At 42.8% G+C, this 18,399-nt stretch overlaps 1 protein-coding gene across 1 annotated transcript; it reads right to left on the bottom strand.

Annotated features, from left to right (window-relative positions):
• Window positions 1–1,194: 1,194 nt before the first annotated feature.
• mrtfbb (myocardin related transcription factor Bb) lies at window positions 1,195–14,810 on the bottom strand. Its single transcript, XM_061090282.1, has 14 exons — window positions 14,745–14,810; window positions 10,148–10,203; window positions 9,983–10,058; window positions 9,608–9,775; window positions 8,462–8,643; window positions 7,977–8,123; window positions 6,836–7,078; window positions 6,524–6,531; window positions 5,996–6,128; window positions 5,028–5,900; window positions 2,805–2,915; window positions 2,168–2,299; window positions 2,021–2,081; window positions 1,195–1,921 (listed from the first exon to the last, which is right to left on the bottom strand). The coding sequence occupies exons 1-14, from the start codon at window positions 14,749–14,751 to the stop codon at window positions 1,440–1,442; spliced, it is 2,679 nt and encodes an 892-aa protein (XP_060946265.1). The 5' UTR covers window positions 14,752–14,810; the 3' UTR covers window positions 1,195–1,439.
• Between the last annotated feature and the right edge of the window lie 3,589 nt (window positions 14,811–18,399).

The raw sequence follows: 18,399 nt of genomic DNA, 5'->3' as shown, positions 1-18,399 counted from the left end.
ACAAAGAGGACAAACATGAGAAAAGATTGATAACAAGTTACATCCACTGTCAGCTCACACCACCAGTACCACCTCTTTGTGATGTGAGTCTCCCACAGAAACAAACTCATGCCTTCTTTAAATTATTAAAAAATCATGTTTATTTGAAATGGCCTGACATTTATTGAGCAAGGGTTTGTTGTGGATTCCTTCCGTCTTCTGTCACATTTAAAAAACATCCACCAATGGATTCGCCGCAGCCGAACTCATACACAGCAAAATCGGGAGTGTTAATTCAACTCAAAGAGTGTTAAATTTAACACTTTTTCTGAGTCTATATAATCCTCACGGATTCTGAGTTAAAATTACACTTTGAAAAGTGTTAATATTTTAACTCTTTAACAGTGATAAATATTTGACACCCTTGGTGTTATTTTATGACACCACATAAGTGCACCTTTAACTCTAGATTGTGTTATTCCCTTTCTCTGTGAGTGTTATTTTTAACATACATAGTGTTATTTTATGACACATTAAAGTGTATTTTTAACACTAAAATCGTGTTATTTCATTTCGCTATGAGAGTTAATTTTTAACATACATAGTGTTATTTTATGACTCATTAAAGTGTATTTTTAACACTAAAATGAGACCGAGGGTCAGTCTTACACCTGTCTTGATAAAGAGAGCCGTGGGATTTTGTTATGGTTCATTGGGTGCAGAGATTTGCGGTGAAGCTCCTCCCATATTTTATGATGAACTCGACCTGAAGTGAATCTAACTCAGTAACAGGTGTTAACATTTAACTCGCTTAATTGACAACGCTCGCAGAGCTTTTTTTAACACTAGTGGCGTTAAAACAACTCCAAAATCGACACCCACCAACTCAAAAATATTAACACTGAAACAACAACACTACAGATTTTGCTGTGTACACAGAGATATGCATGATTTTATCTTTATCACACAACCATTTTATTCTGTGGGTAACAGAGAGTACAAGGTACAAATCTGACATTTGCAGGTTCTGGACCCAGAATAAAGAGAGGAATATGTTTTCAGCGGCCTGAGCTGCCATCCTCCTGGTGGGAGAGGTGATGACAAAGGACAGACATGGAAGCGACACTCAGACAGATGACACATTGGTGCGTGGCTGGTGTGTCATTCAGCCGTAACAAGATTCCCCCCCACCCACCCCTGTCTGCTTGCCTTAGAAAGACGACTGACTCTATTCCTTCTCCCTTTTCCCAAATTGTCCACTCCAGATTCAAACTCCTTCTGGCGTCCACTCGCTCAACTGTCGTCCCTTTTTGTTAACCTCCTATGCACAATTACATGAGTAAATGTACTGTTTCATAAAAAGTAATATGCTGTAAATGGATTACATGTGAGTAACATGATGATTAATAAACCTTGTAATGATAACACATCAGTTGTGCATTGGCATTACCTCATTTCCATCAACACAGTTCATGAGGCTCCAGGAAGTCAGAGGAGAAGACGCCCACCGATGTGGACATGTCCAAGGGGTTGACGCCCTCTGCTGGCGCTGACAGGGTCAGGTCCAGCCAGTCCATATTGTCCATAGTGTCCATAGTGTCCATGTTGGCATTGTGCAAGGTAAAAGCAGAGGGTGGTGCGTTTACGTTAAAGTCCACCTCCATGGTGATGGGCGAATGCAACTCCTCCATCAGCTTCAGTGTTTGTGGCTCAGAGTCGGGGGACAGTGTGCTGCAGTCCAGGAGCTTGTCCAGCTGGGGGTCAGAGATCAGCACTGACAGGCCGGTCGAAGGTTTGAGGGGCGGCGCCGGCGGCTGTGCCACTTGGACCATGGCGGGAGGGCGGGATAGAACCATGTTGACAGGTAGGGTGGTTACGCTGGCTGTCACGGGGAGAGGCTTGTCCAGGCTGGGAGGATCCTGTTTGACGAAGGGGGAGATTTCTGAAAGAACAAGTGCAGCACACAAAGAGTTCAAAATCCAAAAATCCAAAAGGAAGTTGTCCTAATTTACCAAAATGAAAAGAAATCAGTATTTCTCACCACCGCTCTCAATTAACACATCAAATAGATCATCCATCTGCTGGCTGGCTGCAGTGGGACCCTGCAGACAAATAACAACCAGTTACACACCTGACAACTTCAAGATAAACGTAACTATTTATTAAAGCGTTCCTCTCATTTCCCCACCTGAACAGCTATTAGCATGCTGCGTGTCTGCTTCACTGCGTCCTCATAGCGCGGGGGGTCTTTACACTTGGACACATGGGATTTGAACGTCTGCTGATGCAACATCAGCGGTGGTTGACTGTGACTGGGAGACTGGAACAGGAAGAGAAAACAGTCAAATGAAAAACAGGAAACATCCCAAAGACACCACTGCTCAAATGCAGTTTACATCTCACAAAATAAACCCAGACTCAGCACTTACTGCAGAAAATCATTACTGCTTCAAACTTTGCTCTTCTTCTTCTTCTTCTTGTCTTAGAGGTGTCATTCAGCACAAGTCAGAAGACGTCCCCCCTCGAATCTAATGCTACCACAAAAGTTTACTATATCACGCCTCCACCTTCGACCCCTGGTGAGTAACTTGTCAATTTGGCGCTTTTCTATACAAATAAGGAATTATAGGAAGTGGAGAATGATTCTTTATGAAACTTCCATCGAATCTAGTGGGAACAGGATGCAGGAACCTCTGGGTCTGTATATCAGGCCCACTGCTCAAATGCAGTTTACATCTCACAAAAAAAAACCCAGACTCAGCACTTCAGTTGCTTTACAGGAAAAGACGAGAGAAAGTAGATGGGACTTAAGGGTAATCTTCTACCTTCTTCACTGGTCCATTAGCGATGGGCTGGTTACCGGAGGCTCCTGCAGGACGAACACTCACTGGGAATGTGCTGAGTGAACTTTGTGCTGCCGGGTCCATCCTCCACGTCTGCAGGGAAATTCAGCAGGGAGGCACACATTAATAAATGCATTAATGCAATCAATGTTAGGGGAATGCTTTCTGCAACATGTACGGAAAAGTCGACACACAGGCAGACACTCACACACACACACACACACACACACACACACACACACACACAAATACACTGCAGGAGTTAATTATGTTGAAGTAAACAAGCTGCAGAGGGAATTGGGGAAAAGAGGATTGCTCATCACCTGCTTTTAATATAAAATAAGTTACACAGAGTTTTGTTAGGCCTCTTCAGCTGAGGCTTCGTCACATTTTAACCCTGCTTGTGCTGCACATCTTAACCCCTTATTGCCTGAATTAATTTCCAATATGTAAAAAAAATATTATTTGTGCTTTTGGCTGTCACACAGATGCTAAATTAAGTGGAGATTGTTGATTTCAATATAGCATATACAATAGATATAAAATTTAGGTATGAAGCAAGTTAGCGACATTAGGCATAATGGGGCATAACCGTAATTTAACAAATTTTCCAGTCTCTGGTATGTAGATTATTATGCTGATGCTGCTTTTGATTGAAATTGAATAACAACATATGTTTCTGTACAATCATTGCTGTTCCATCATCACAGTATTTCAAATACAGCTTAATATCTCAAAATATCTTTGCTGCACAGTACCAAGGGGCTAGTATGTGTTTTCCACTCCGACCACTAGATGACAGCAGAGAACTTCCAATACCTTCATGGTATGTCTAGTATTTGCACCATCAGGCATTAGTGGGATAAAAGACCGGAATGGGGTTTGAGGCAAATTCGGGACATTCGTCTACAAGGGTTTAACTCATGAGTTTGTGTCGAGCTGCGGTTTGTGTCTGTGATTCTGATTCTCTGGCCGCTCGGCCGTCACTCAGAACCTGCTCCAGTCGCCCGTGTTTCCACAGGACTTCTTCTGATGCGACCAGAAGATTTCACCACTCAGCCAAAGCCTGTTATTATCATGGCAACAAGAAAGATGTATTACCCGATGGTAGCGTGTAATTGATTGTTAGAGGGAAAAACATGTGATATGTGATACATGAGGCAGTGCTAGGGTTGCAAAGGGGCGGAAAGTTTCCGGTAAATTTCCGGAAACTTTCCAATGGGAAGTTTAGCTCTGGAATTTTGGGAATTTTGAAAAAAAAATAAAAATATACGCAAATTAAACGCTGAGCAATAAAAACATCATTCAAAACTCTATTTTAAAGATGTATGGAACGTTGAGTTTCAACCCTCCACTGTGCATTCTTCCATCACATGCACAGATAACTCCCAGCATCCTTCACTCTACAGCAGGGCTATTGAGGCCTGCTGTAGAGTGAAGGACTAGTCAGGTAAGTTTCCATGATATTACTGGGGAAATATATTAGCATGCTGATTGAGGATTGTTCATCTGTTCATCTAGCCTATTTCCATTCATTTATCCATCAATTGTAAAATATGTTTACAGACGATTCCAATAGTTTGGCTAACTATTTATATCTCTGGCGTTGCATTAGTGTTTTTTTACAAACTTTTTTCTCATCTTATTCTACAGAACAATGCCACGTGCACTCTCTCATGTGTGGAGACATTTCACCTCATCCAATGTAGAAGGAAAGGCTGTGTACATTTGCAAATACTGTGCAAAGACCTATGTTAAGAATGACACAACGATGCAGAAGCATATAGTCAAGTGCCCAAAGTTTCCTCAGGGCTCAAATCAGCCTATGACAAAACAAAATGTTTATATTTATGTCTGTATATGACAAGGTAAATACAGTTAGTATAAATTACCCACATCATTTCTAGTTTATTCCCGTTAATTCCCGTTAATTCCCATGGAAAGTTTCCAACTTTGAATATTCCCAAAATTTTGCAACCCTAGGCAGCGCCATCAAAAACACTGCACCCCATCTACGATGCACAACTCCACTGCAAAGTAAAACCCAACGTATGATGTCACACGTTTCATGTGTGAGTCTCCCCATACAATCCTAGTTTGTGTATCCTAAAGGAATGTAAACCCTCACAGGGTCACGGCTGACAGTGATGACTCATAAGGAGGCGGAGCCAGGCACTGTGCACCAGCATTCGTGTGTTTTCTCACCTTTGTCAGTGGCGGAGTGTGAGTGCTGCATTGCTGTTGTAAAGCTGCTGAGGCCTCTATTTTCTGTGGCACCTGTCCAGAGGTCTGGATGAGGCCTGTGCTGCTAACAGGAGTGTGTAATCTGATGCAGTTGTCTGGGAGCTGGAGAGTGAGTGCTGAGGCCGGGGGGGACGCTCCGGCCTGGACATGGTGCGATGCTTCGGGCTGCTTGATGGTCTGATGGCTGATGAGGAATTGATCAGGAGGAGCTGAGTGGCTCTGATCCATGGCCTCTTCCTGTTTGACCAACACTTGCAGACCAGGGGAGCGGCAGGGGGCGGAGCAGGTTAAGGAGGACCTTCTCTCCTCTTTGACCTGGATGGGAGCGAGAGGGCTGAGCTGAGGTGGAGCATCTCCCTGCTGACTCCTCTTCTCCACCTCCAGCTGCAGCTTCAGTTCCTCCACCAGCCTCTGCTCCTGCTCCAGCTTCCTCATCAGCTCCTCAATCTGACGCTCCTTCTCATGAAGACGTTTGTCCTTTTCAGAGTCCCTCCCAGAGGACCCTGTCTCTGTGGGTGACTCCTCCTGTGGAGCTCTGTGTGGGGAGCTCCTGCAGGGAGCAGTGTAGGCTGGAGACCGAGAATCGGAAAGGTTTGTTGGACTCTCTGCCACACTACTGTCCTCTACACCCAGACTGGACACCTTGCAGGCCACAGGGGACACAGGGGGGGTTAACTTGATGTTTTCTGACGTTGTGGCAGCTGATGTTTCCAAGGCAGCAGCAGTCTGGATGGTAGAGCTCTCCCGATATAACTTCAGCCTCTCGATCAGGCCCGTCTTAGTCCCGGAAACAGGGAGCGATCTGCGTTTTAGTTCCATTTTCAGCCCAGCAACCTGTAAACACAAGAGATTATCAGAGAATATCTCTCAAATCTTTGTTAGGGCTCCTCTGCAGCATGCCTGAGGTGCATAAGGTCAGACTGTGTCACCTTCATCTCATCCAGATTAGCCGGTAAGTGATCCAGCTTGCGGTTCCTCTGAGCGTGGCGGGGCGGTACGGGTGCAGCCGCAGCGTTTCCACTCAGGACAGTGGAACAGCTGGTTTGTACCTCAGTTGCTGATCTGTTGTAATAAGACGGAAGAGAAAGGGAGTACAGAGTTTGAACTATTATCTATTTTTCACAATTAACAGCTTCTGTGTAGAAAACCGTGGGCAGGAAATGTCAAGTATGTGAGACAAACAGCAGCTGCGGTCGAGGCAGTTAGCTCCACGGCTTCTAAAAGCAGGTGTGAGTGTTAAAGTTTGTGGAAAGTTTTAATAAAAAGCTAAACTTAGGAAGGAAGATACATTTGTATGTCAGGGTTGTTTCAGCAGCTTAAACAATGAAGCCTATACAAACAAAGACAAGTGTTGGTGGGGAAAGTCCTGTCTCTGGCTGTGTCCGTGTTGTTAAATTTACACATTATATCATATCATATTATATTATACTGCATTACATTGCATATTGCAATATGACACGGTTAACTGCTTTGCATTTAGAATTTCACTTTTTACTTCACTTTTTAAATTTTTTATATATTTTTATTCAGAAATGTTTATCTCAAAATAAATGTTACTTTGTATAAATAAGAAGTAAACAGTGAGTAAATATATACTGGTTTCCCATTTTTTATTGCTCTCCTATGCATGTTGTATTTATTGCGTTTTTTATGTTTCCATGTTCATTGTTTGCACCAATAACCAGAGCAAATTCCTTGTATGTGTGAACGTACTTGGCAATAAAATACTTCTGATTCTGATCCTGATTCTGAATGAAGCCATACTTTACTGTGGCAGGCAGGACGGCCGGGTAGCTGTACTGCTGCTGCTGCTGGTTTAAGATCTGGAGCTGCAGGAACTGCTGCTGCTGCTGCAGGAGGCGGGCGTAGCCAGAGTCCATCGGGGCGTCATTGAGCTCCTGCTTCTGGTCCGGGGGGATGTACTGATGGTACTTCAGCTTTTTCACCCACGGTTTGGGCTCTTTGCTCTTTTTGCTACGGCTTTTATCGCCAGGCTGCTTGGGCAGAGTCTGCTGCAGAGCACAACACAACAAAGGGAAAGGGGGACTTGTAAAAACCTGAGCGGACCATCTGGACACTTTTTGATCCCTATGTCTGAACAAGTTTCTCCAGTAAACAGAGGCAGCAGAGCCACCACCAACACTTCAAGACTTGGAACTGATGGTGGATTTTTATAGCTTGAACACTGAGCTGGGACATTGTTCTGACACCCGATGATAAACGCAGGATGAGGAAGCGGGTAGTGGAAATGTGACCCTCATTGTTTTACCACCTGCAATTACAGGATGCACATGAAAATGGCTTGGCATCAGAGCAGCAGGTTATAACTATGAAACGTCAAGTTGGGCTAAGCCAGCACACACACACCCTGCGATTTTTTTTCGAATTCAGTCCACGATTGTATTCCAAGGGAGAGAGAGGTCACCTTGTGCTCAGAGAGGAACTGGATCATGATAAACACACAAGTTATTGCTTCACCCGTGCCCTTTGATTTTTGGCTTAGATTTGAAACAGCTTAAGTGAAGAGGGTTAAAACATCCTTCGACCCTGACTGAAGACAAACTGTGCACATATTTAAAATCAAGTACTTTACACCTCGTTGTTCCTCAAACTGCACTTCGACTTGGCTGAATTTCAGTTCAACTCTTAACTGATGTGACTTTCAGAATGATAAAACACAGATGCTGTGTCTTCTGACGTATCGGCCATCACATTTCCAAAGGAAACCAAAATACATACAGTCAATAAATCAGAGAGACAGAGAGCTGAGGTCCAGCGTTCAGTTTCCTGTCAGCTGGTTTTAAACTAAATGAACTCTTCCTTTCAAAAGAACAATCACTGCTACACTTAAGTGAAAGAAGACTTTGAAAGGTCTTTGGCTAAACTGGAAACTAGAAAAGAACAACTCACCTTCACAAGAACCGGCCCTGGCGTGATACTGGACACAACAGCTGTGATTGGCTGAGGTGCAGATGCTTGTGAGTTGTTTTGTGTCTCATTTGTAGAGACGAGTTTGAGTAAATCTGAGGGGGGCTGTGAGTTTGATGGCGGGGAATGCTGAAGAAAAGAGACAGAGAAAAAACAACACACAAGCCGTTCAGTCAGAGCGGTCGTTAATCATCATCCCACGCTCGGCAAGGAAAAACCAACTGGAATAAAAACATAAAATGTCTCATAAAATGAAAAACAAGCATGATATATGTTAACGAAGGATGAAAAGTGCATTAAACACAGTTGACCTGTGAGTTTATGCAGTAAACAAAGAATTTCATAGGCTTCTGAAAACATTACATTTTTAGACTTATAGAAAATAGAAAGCGTGTCATCAGAGTGTAGTTTTATCTGTTTAACATGGCCAGTTTCTGTTTTAGGATTTGTAAAGGTTGAAGGTTCACCTGGACGCCAGAGTGTAACTGAGAGGAGGATGAAGCGGCCTCGGTCCCTGCAGACCCCCCCCCGGAGGTGGGGGTGCAGACGGGAGTTTCCTGGCTGGACGGCTGCTCCGGTGATAAGGCCTCGCTGCTGTCCTCATCAAAGCTGTAAACATCTGCTGCTTTAGAGGAGTTTGACTTTTCACCTGTGAGGCCGACATCAAACATAAATAAGTGCAGCTTGTTATTTATTTAAAGGATGAGTAAAAAACTGGGGGGGGAAAAAGCATTTGTCTTACTTCATTCTGCAGTGAGTTTCATTCTTACATTGCAAAAGGAGTGAGAACAGTATAAGGGCAGCGGCGGAAGCGGAGGCGGGACTTCAAGCTTATGTCAGCATGCTAACATGATATGCAAATCATGTATAATGTTTATCAAATTCACCATCTTAGTTTAGCAGGTTAACATTCTAACAATGCTTATTGGCATTAAACACAGAGTACAGCTGAAGGTGATGGAAATCAAGACAATAGTTCTGCAGATGTTAAGTCTTAAGCTGCTGGACACGTTCAAATTTTGATGATGCAAGAGGATAAGTGGGAGGATCTTCAAATTTATCTTCAAAGTTAAATCAACGGACTTTGATGATATCTCCTAAGATATCACCAAAGCGGATAAGTTGCACATTAGTCAGTGACTATAACAAACACACAGACATTGCAGGCTTACATGTTCAATACAGACATAACGGTTTCAGCAAATGAAAGCTTTCATTTCACTGAGTTATTAATGTTTATTTTCTTAATTCAAGATGTAAATATTTGATTGTTTTTGCGTATTCTTTGTCTTTATAGTTATTTAGATTAAAGTTGATGGCTAAGCCTCATTGACATTTCTTTGTCATAGGGTTTCAAAAGTGACATGTTAGGAATCATTGAAGGTCTTTTTTCAATATATATTGGCTGATATTTGATCTTGGAAATTTTTTACTCCTTAATATTGGTATCAGCCTCCAAAAATCCATATCAGTTGGACTTAACTTTGACTTCTCAAATACTAGTGAAACAACAACAATGGCTTAAGTACCTGATATTCTGATGTTACCCAAGTGGCTAAAATAAAATCTTTTAATGGTTCTTCATGTCTTCTAAGATGGAGGATATAACAAGCATCTACCATTGTTGACCTCTTCAGAAGCAGGGTCCACAGGCAGGATGTTCTTCTCCACCAGCTCCATGGCTCCTGGCCGCTGGGCGATCTTCTCATTGAGATCATCAGTCAGTCTGGCCCTCTTCAGCTGCATCTGTGTGGCCTGCAGGGAGGCCTCCGCCTGAGACTCTGATAAAGATTCAGAGAATCATTAGTTGTGATCTGGCCAGCGTCAGCTTCATCAGAGTGACTCACAGCAGCTACAGGCAGAACTCACAAAGCGCTTAGAACTTTGTAAAACAAAGTAGGCAGTAAGTCGAGGCAGATTAATAACCACATCTCGTCTGTCTTATCTAGAAGCTTCTAACTAGTGAGAACACACAGGAGGAAGACTACCTTGCAGGATGTGCATACGGACCAGCTCAGATCGCTGAGGTCTGCTGCAGAGCTTGTGCTTCAGGAAGTTCCCTGTCTGTTAAGAAAATGAAAATGTTATGGAATAAAATTAAAATGGAGAATAACACAGTTACGTTCAGCTGCAGTGTTGATGGAACATCTCACCTTGGCTCTCTCGAGGCTGCGAATCTGCTCATGAAAGGCTGCAGGTGTTTTCAGAGCTGGGACAAGGTGACAAAACAACATTTGTAACTTTTCTCGCTCAACAGAAATAAATAAACGACTATATAAATAAACAGGTAAATAAGTCAAAGTAATATAATAACAGAATGAATTGACTTGAAACAAAATAAATGAGTTGATTTATGAAAAAATACTTTTCTTTGCATCATGAATTTTTATACGGCATTTCTAATGTGTTGAAAGTAGAATATTGCAAACGTGTATCATTATCTAAGATGCTTTTGCTTTAAAAAGGTACAAACTAGCAACCCAGCCCTTTAACAGCTTCACTTTTCAAAGATCTCTAGCCAGTTCTTGACCCTACAATCCTTTATAATCTTAATCTATCACTTTATTTTCCTGGCTTCATCCCCACTGGCTGGAAAACTGCTTTGGCTAAACTGTCAATCTACTTTAAAGGCTCATCACTTCTGCTTACTATGGTTTAGATTCCTCCTCTGTACGTCTCTTGCTTAATCTCAGTGCAGCTTTTAATACTATAGATCACTTCCACGTGTGGAAACCAATTTGGTGTCTCTGGTCGGGCTCTCACATGGTTTAAGTCTTTAAGTACTTATCTGAAAGACACAGTGTTTCCTGAATTAATACTACATCAATATTTACTGACGTGAAATACGGAGGAGCCCATGGCTCTCTTCTTGGCCCTCGGGTTTTTCTATCTTTTCTCTGTTTATATTTTAACTCCAGGCCAAATTATACTCAGCCATGGATTTAATTTTTTTATTTATTTATTTGACCTTTATTTAACCAGGAAAGTCCCATTGAGATTAAAAACCTCTTTTTCGAGGGAGTCCTGGCCAAAAGGCAGCAACAAATAACATATGTACACTCACAATATTACACTCACAACATATAAACTGAAATTAAAATGATAAAAAACAGTTACAAATAAATTAAAATTCATAAAAAACATCTGCAAGTAAAAGAAGTGGTCTGAAATGATCTCATCGTAGATTTAAAAGCGTTCAAAGAAATCATTTCGGTTAATTTAAAATCTTTTTGCAGCCAGTTCCATGTGGTAATTACCATGGTTGTACTACTGATACTCACTGTGTCGTCCTGTTAAAGATGAGGAACATTCTCAAATGATCTAATAAGAGGCCTTCTTGTTTCTGCGATAAGATGAAACTCAGAGGCTGGTCGCTGGTCAGAGTTCGGACACAACCGTTTGAACAGAGAAAGTAACACGCTCCAGCCAAGGTCCTTGCTGTGGTGGTTGATCATATATTAAACTACATTAAAGATGTTACCAAAACCAACTTTTTTCACCTATGCTTACACGTGATATTACTAAGTCTTAAAATTACTCAGGATGGTTCAGAATGAATTAGGGCTGGGCAAGTTAACTCGTTTTTATCGAGTTAACTCAAGTGATGAGTTAACTCGATTAATTATTTTATCTCGCATTAGCTCAGGTTTGATTATTTATTGTTTTATTGTGAAAGTCAGGCTTTTATTTTGTGAAAGTCTGTTGCTGACTGCTGCAGAACAGGAAAAAAGAAAATAATTGGCGGATAAACAATCGAGTTAACTCATCACTTGAGTTAACTCGATTAAAACGAGTTAACTTGCCCAGCCCTAGAATGAATGTAAACTTTCTGGTAACCGCTGCATCTTTTCCCTCCAGCACTTGACCGCCCCGGTTGTGTGCCCATATCTCTTCAACCACTCCTCCCTGTTCTCTCTATTGAGACCCCCCCCTGAGACCCCTCTTCCCCTCTCCTGGCTGCCGGTGCCTCGTGCCAGATGTTTTGGATCTGGATCTTCATCCTCCAGGAGTCTGTCTCTCCTGCCGAGTGTTTGTTTGTTTCTACTCAACGTGTTAATGACATGCTTGTGTTTTTTCCCTTGTGTATGTTTGCTTAGTCTGACCTCTTTTACAGATCTTCATGGTGGTCGCGTGGCTCAGGTCTAATCTGTTGGTGGCATGTGGAAGTTGCTTGATGTCCTCCCAGATCATATTCTTCATTAATGTTACAATCTATAATGTAATCGTCCCGACCGTCCATAGTTTAAATCTTCTTTGTCGCAATATTCTGTAAACACCACATCTATTTCTTATCTGTAGGTTCTGTGGGAGTGATCCCTCCTCTCTTGCTCTCCTAGAGATTTCCTTCTTTCTTTCTTGTTTATGTGCTTTTTGGGGAGTTTTCTTTGTCTGATTCAGAGGTTTAAGGACAGCATGTGTCGTAATATTGTGCAGATTGTTAAGACCCTTGAGGCAAAATTGTGATTTGCGATATTAGGCAATATGACATTCTTTTACTTCACTTTCCACCTCAAATCAGCTGCAGTGAAATCTCTTCTTTCTATCATTATTTTCATGTGTTTTGTCTTTGTTCTGCATGAGTGTGACATTAATAATAAACAGAAGCTCATGGGAGTCCGACAGGAAGTGTCAGCTCTACTGATTCAAGCAGAGAGGAGATTGCTCCATGCAGAGAGTCACTCTTTGATCCCTCAGAATAAACTCATGATGCTTTAGACCAGGTCTGGCTCAGCGACTCGTCACCTCCTCCATGACGAGCACTGTTAGCTTTAAGGACATTTTTTGTCAGAGGTGGGGGGGCTCTGAGGAGTGTGTCAGAGAAGCAAGGAAAACATTCCTGCTCGTCACCCAAATCTCAGCACATACCTACCATGAGCCTGTGAGAGTGGGAGTAGCAGAGTAGGTTCAGTGGAGAATGGCCTGAGAAGGTTTGTGTCCGGGCCACAGACTGACCTCCGGTGAAGAAGACTCAGTCACTGACTCATTCTCACAGAGAGGAGCTGAAAACCTGACCGCAGGAGACTTCTCAAGAGTGAGCGGGACACATCTTTGTCTCTTTCTGCCTTCCCAGCTATCAGCACAATTCTATCGCAGAGGCAGCTTCTCTTTTATCAGGTGTTCTCTCAAACACAAAGCCCAGCCAGGGAAAGTAGGGACTGAGTCTGCTCCACTTTGTCACATCAAAAGATGAACGGTATTAAAGTGGGAGCTTGTCCTTCCTGGTGCTGCTTGATGGCTTATCTGTGATTAATCTGTGAGTCATTTTCATCATTGGCTATGTTTACATGAGGACAATGATCCAACTATTAGTAAGAGAAGAATAAACCTCACACTTAATGAGAATGAGTATAATGAATACAGTTATTTGTCTAAAAAAGGAAGTTTGATGTTCATGTTCTTAGGTGGAAAGAGTGAATTTAAGAAAACCTAGTTTATATATTTCCAGTGGTGGGATGGAACCAATATATATACTTAGTTACTGTACTTACGTAGATTTTTTTTATGTATCTGTACTTTACTTAAATAGATTTATTTATGGGTACTCATCACTTTTGGCATATATCAGCAAATATCTACACTTTCTACTCCACTACATTTTAAGATTAAGATTAAGATACATTTATTTGTCCCAAACACATGCACAGACTAATGCAATTGTAGGGAAATGTAACCTCTGCTTTTAACCCATCTGGTGCAGGACACACAGAGCAGTGAGCAGCCATGTACGGCGCCCGGGGAGCAGATGTTGGGGGAGTAAGGTGCCTTGCTCAGGGGCACTAGACAGGGTAGGGAGAACCCTCTTGGATTTTTGGACAGATCAATCCAGGTTCGTCTTTTTGTTGTTTCTCCGTGGAGTCGAACCAGAGACGAACCAGAGACCTTTTCTGCCCATAGTCCAAGTTTCTGCCACTAGTCCACCGCCTCGCCGCCTTACACAAAGTATTGCCTTACATTACATTGCACTTGATATATTTAAAAGTAATCAATAATTGGTCCTCTGACCCAATCGGAGGGTAATCAGCCATCTTAAGTGAGATTCCAGACTGTAGGTAGCAATCATGCTCAGTTCAAAGGGAACTGTGCAGGGAAGAAGTGAACAATAGTTCATCAGTTCCACGGAAATTTACAAGAACAAATACCCATCAGTCAATACGCCTCGCTGGAGCGCTTAAAAGAAACCGATGAAACGATGGAGGAATTCCTCAAAGGAAGTTGCCTGAACTGACATTCCCTGAAAAATGGAGTCGCCATGTTCACTGTGGATCTTTGCCAAAATAATGTAATTCACCTTTTTTCATTAGGCCAAACACTTTCACTACTTTAAGTATATTTAAAAGCAAGTACTTACTAATGTCTAATAAAGTACTTCCCTTACAAACATGTGGATCCCTCACCCATCCCATGTTTTGCCACCTTCTCCGCATGGACCTCATTGAGGACATGACCTCCTCTGGTTGCAGGACGACTGCACAAAGGCTGATGTGCTGACTTGCAGTTTTCAATAATGCAAAACAGATATACCACAAAATGTAACTCAAAACATTGAACATGCGGCATAACTCATCTCCGTCTACCTTAGGTATGAACTTATAATTCAAATAACAGCAACACAATTTTGTATGTAAGAAAAGTAGAAGGGCATTATGCAGAAGAAAGACACTATGGACTCTCCTTGTGGCTGTCAGTCCAGGAACCTCATTTTCAGAGTGTAAGGTAAGAGTTTTGTTTATGTGTGATGTGAAGACTCACGTGGCATGATGCCTTGATCCACAAGCTGCTCCCGAGTTCTCCTCTGCTGCAGACAGAGCTGGAGGACTGTGAGGGACACAGAGACACAGAGGTCAGAGTTCCACTTATACCATTCAGAGCGGCTGCATCAACACACGAGCACCTCTGGCTTTAAACTGTGAAACCTGCCAGACTTCAGATAACACAAAGCGCTTATTATTTCTCTACCCCCAGAAGGCTGAACAGAGAGGCCTGTTCACCACCACAGACATCCTATCCCCTTCCTGTATGGTTTTAACTGGGCCTGTTAAAATTACAGAACATTTTACAACACTGCAGACCCAAATTCGATTGGCCGAGAGCTTTCCCCGGAGCGAGTCGATATCTCCGTGTGCGATGCAAATGCATTTAAGAATCAAACAAAGTACACTGCCGAACACAAACAGATAAAAGGAGGATTAAAGTTGGAGCTGAAGTCACGATAACGAGCAGAGCTGCAGACGGTTGTGACGCCACGAGAATCAAGTGAGTTGTTTCTATTTAATAACTTGTTTTTTTAAAATGTAATCTTGCTTTAGAGGGATAGGCAGTGATCCATGATGTTATTGCTGAACATCAAAGATGTGTCTATCTTACAGCAGAAATTGTTGAGTCTTGCAGTTAGGCCTGACATGCAGTACACTTCCTCAGCTTTGTTTCCCCATCAATATAAACTGTCGTAAGATCCCAGTTTAAACATTTATAAACAAGCGAGCGTGGACATGTTATTTCAGCGGAGTAACACGGCTCCGTGCATAAGAAACAGTTTGAGGAGAAAGGTGATGGCCGATGCTGACGGATGAGGCGGTGGTGGCGTGAGGTGCTTGAGATCCTTCTCGTCACCACTGTACAGTGACGTGAAGTCAGCTCAGCTACATTTACTCAGTGGCTCAGGGGGGGAAAGCTACTCCCACTCCCACACAAACACTCTCTCTCTCTCTCACTCTCTCTCTCACACACACACACACACACACACACTAGACCTGCTCAACTCTCCTGGGAAAGGCACTGCGTCTGAGCAGGCCTCTGTGACTCACTCTAGCAAAAATAAACTGGGCAGCTGTGAGAACAAGGCCTGGGAACCATGAAATTTGGGGGGTAGTGAAGGGGGCGGGGCCTCCAGTCGTATGTGGGGCTGAGGGGACGGTCACGGGCTCACGCTGGCGGGCAGGGGGGAACACGGAGTGACAAGAGCTGAGGCAAACGGGTGGGAGACTGACTCCATTCTCACAGCAGCAACAGCATCAACTCCCCGCCCCCCCGCCTGCTGTGTTTTCCTATTACGAGCCAGAGGGGTTATGATCAGCTGGAGACAGATCATACCTGGAGATTGTAAAAAAATTGCCATCGGTTTGTCTCAATATTTATATCTGATGTGACTCGGAGAGAGTGCTACAGGCAAGACAGTTTATGAGTGCATATTACGTCATATCAATACCATCGAAAGCGGCCTCCCGGTGCCACAGGAGAATGCAGAGATTAATTTCAGCGTCAGTATGGGGGGGGGGGTGCACCTTACGCCTGGGGTCCTCCTCACTTTCTGTCATCTCGCGCTGGACCTGAACCCTGGCTAACCTCGCTGTGATGTAAACTGGCTCCGCTCCGCAGCTCACCAGCAGAGCGTAAACAGAGGTTGTAGAGAAACACAGAGCGAGGACTCGGCTGAAATCCTTGTCTACTGATGTAATCTCTAATCTCAGACCCATGTTGTTCTCAGCAAATCAGCCCTGGAGGTCTCCCATCAGAGCTTTTTCCGTTTTATTTGACTTTTTTCTCCTTTTAAGAAGCAATGTGGCTACAGAGACTCTCCGGCCAGGGACAGTTGAATTTAGCCAAGCAGCAGACTGACACTGGGTTATGTTGACTTTGTTGTTATAAATACCAAAGACTTTAAACAAAGTCCAGTTTTATGTCATTTGAGTGTGAAGCGGCTGATACAGATAGTATAGCCAGTCATCTTTTGCTTATTCAAAGGGTATATAAACATAGCAGCTTGCCAAAGCTGACAGAAACTTTTATTAAAACGTAAAGAAAAAACAGGGCTCAGTTTACCAGCAAGTATAAAATATATTATGACTCCTTTTATCCTAAGATCCAAAGAGACAGGGCAGTTATCAGCAAGGTTTGAGCACTATCAATGAAGTGGTTGTTGCATAATGACTGGGAACGAAAGGAAAGGAAGCTGTGGATGTTTAAACAGAACCGTCTGAATTTAAGCCTGGTCAAAAATTGACCTGCAAGTCTTAGTTTGGGAGAGAAATTGTAATTTTTAGTTAAGTCGCAAATAATTATTTGTTGTTTAAATAGATTTAAACAAATTGTTATATATACAATTCTTGGATTATGTTTCTGTCAGAGAGTTATTAACATTTAGCTGTTTTTCTTGCATGCTTTTATTTTTTATCATTTGAGTGTTTTGCATCCTAGACAAATCGATACCCATTATCTCTTTTGCAGGATGAACAAAACTGACTTCAGTGTTTCATGCGAATCATCACATTTGACTTCACACGTGTTACAATAAGTTGACTTTAAAGAACCTAAACCCCAATGACATTTAAAGACTGATACACAGTTATATTGTGTTTTAATAAAAACAAAATCCACATTACTCTGGGCCTGGTCTAAGTTGCTGCTGATGAAAGATTACAAATATTCAAATAAGCGGTATATCTGTGTTTTCCACGTCATTTGAATGAGGCATCTTACATTACAACAGTGAATTTATGCTTCATATTATATGTGCGTCAGAAAACATAACACCGTTGAGTGCCAGTAAAAACAAAATGCATCATAAATCTCCCTGACTCTTTGACTGTTTTTATAGAACAAGTTTGATTGATTATCCATCAGAGATAATGATGCTTGGCATGACTCAATGTGATGAGCTTCACTGTTGCCCTGTCATTTCCTGTTTTGGTGGGTCTACGTCACTACCCCCCCCCCCCCCCCTTTGCCACTGCTGCCGGCATCAGTAAAGACTACCAACAAGAGCATAATAAAAACTTCTATAAAAAATCAAACAAGGAAAGGCATGCAGGTAGGAGACGGAGAAGACAGGCAGAGCACCTGATTTGAATTTACCCCTGCAGATGGAGGGGGTCTCCACATCCAGGCAGGCCATGGAGGACAGGGCTGGTTTGCTTGGCGGCCAGGTCTGGAGTCCCATGGAGTGATGAGGCCCGTGGAGAAGGGGGAGAGTCCGGGAGAGAGAAGACGCAGCTCTGGGCGAACGACAGCTGGCTCTCAGAGCTGCACACAGTCCCTCCTCTCTGGCTCTGTGCTGGCCTCTGAGGAGAAAGCATGTGTGTGTGTGAGTGTGTGTGTGTGAGTGTGTGTGAGTGTGTGTGAGCTCAGTCAACGTCAGGAGGAGGGAACACAGCGCTGCTCATGTTAACCCTCGCTAGGTCACTTTGTTCTGCTCACAGAGGACTCATCATACTACAAGAAGAAAACCCTGAGGAGCTTTTGCTTATTTTGTGAATATCTCATAATAATCAAATTCACTCAGCAGGGGCCGGAATATCCAATACATCGATGAAAAACAAGCTGAGGGGATTTTCTGTGGGCACATGTCCATGAGAAACAGCATGAGTGGGGGGGGGGGGTTCTCAATAAATTGTTGTAGCACTAAATA

Source organism: Limanda limanda, chromosome 17 (assembly GCF_963576545.1).
Source record: "Limanda limanda chromosome 17, fLimLim1.1, whole genome shotgun sequence".
NCBI lineage: Eukaryota > Metazoa > Chordata > Actinopteri > Pleuronectiformes > Pleuronectidae > Limanda > Limanda limanda.
The sequence above is the reverse complement of the archived record's forward strand: the minus strand, read 5'-3'. Positions and strand labels throughout refer to the sequence as shown.

Bases quoted from the DNA above. Each gene is read 5' to 3' on its own strand.
- mrtfbb (XM_061090282.1), bottom strand. The intron at 8,644-9,607 runs GCTTGTTATATC...TCGGCCTCACAG, and splicing joins AGAGGTCAACAATGGTAGAT to GTGAAAAGTCAAACTCCTCT. The intron at 1,922-2,020 runs GTGAGAAATACT...TTGTTCTTTCAG, and splicing joins TGTGTTAATTGAGAGCGGTG to AAATCTCCCCCTTCGTCAAA.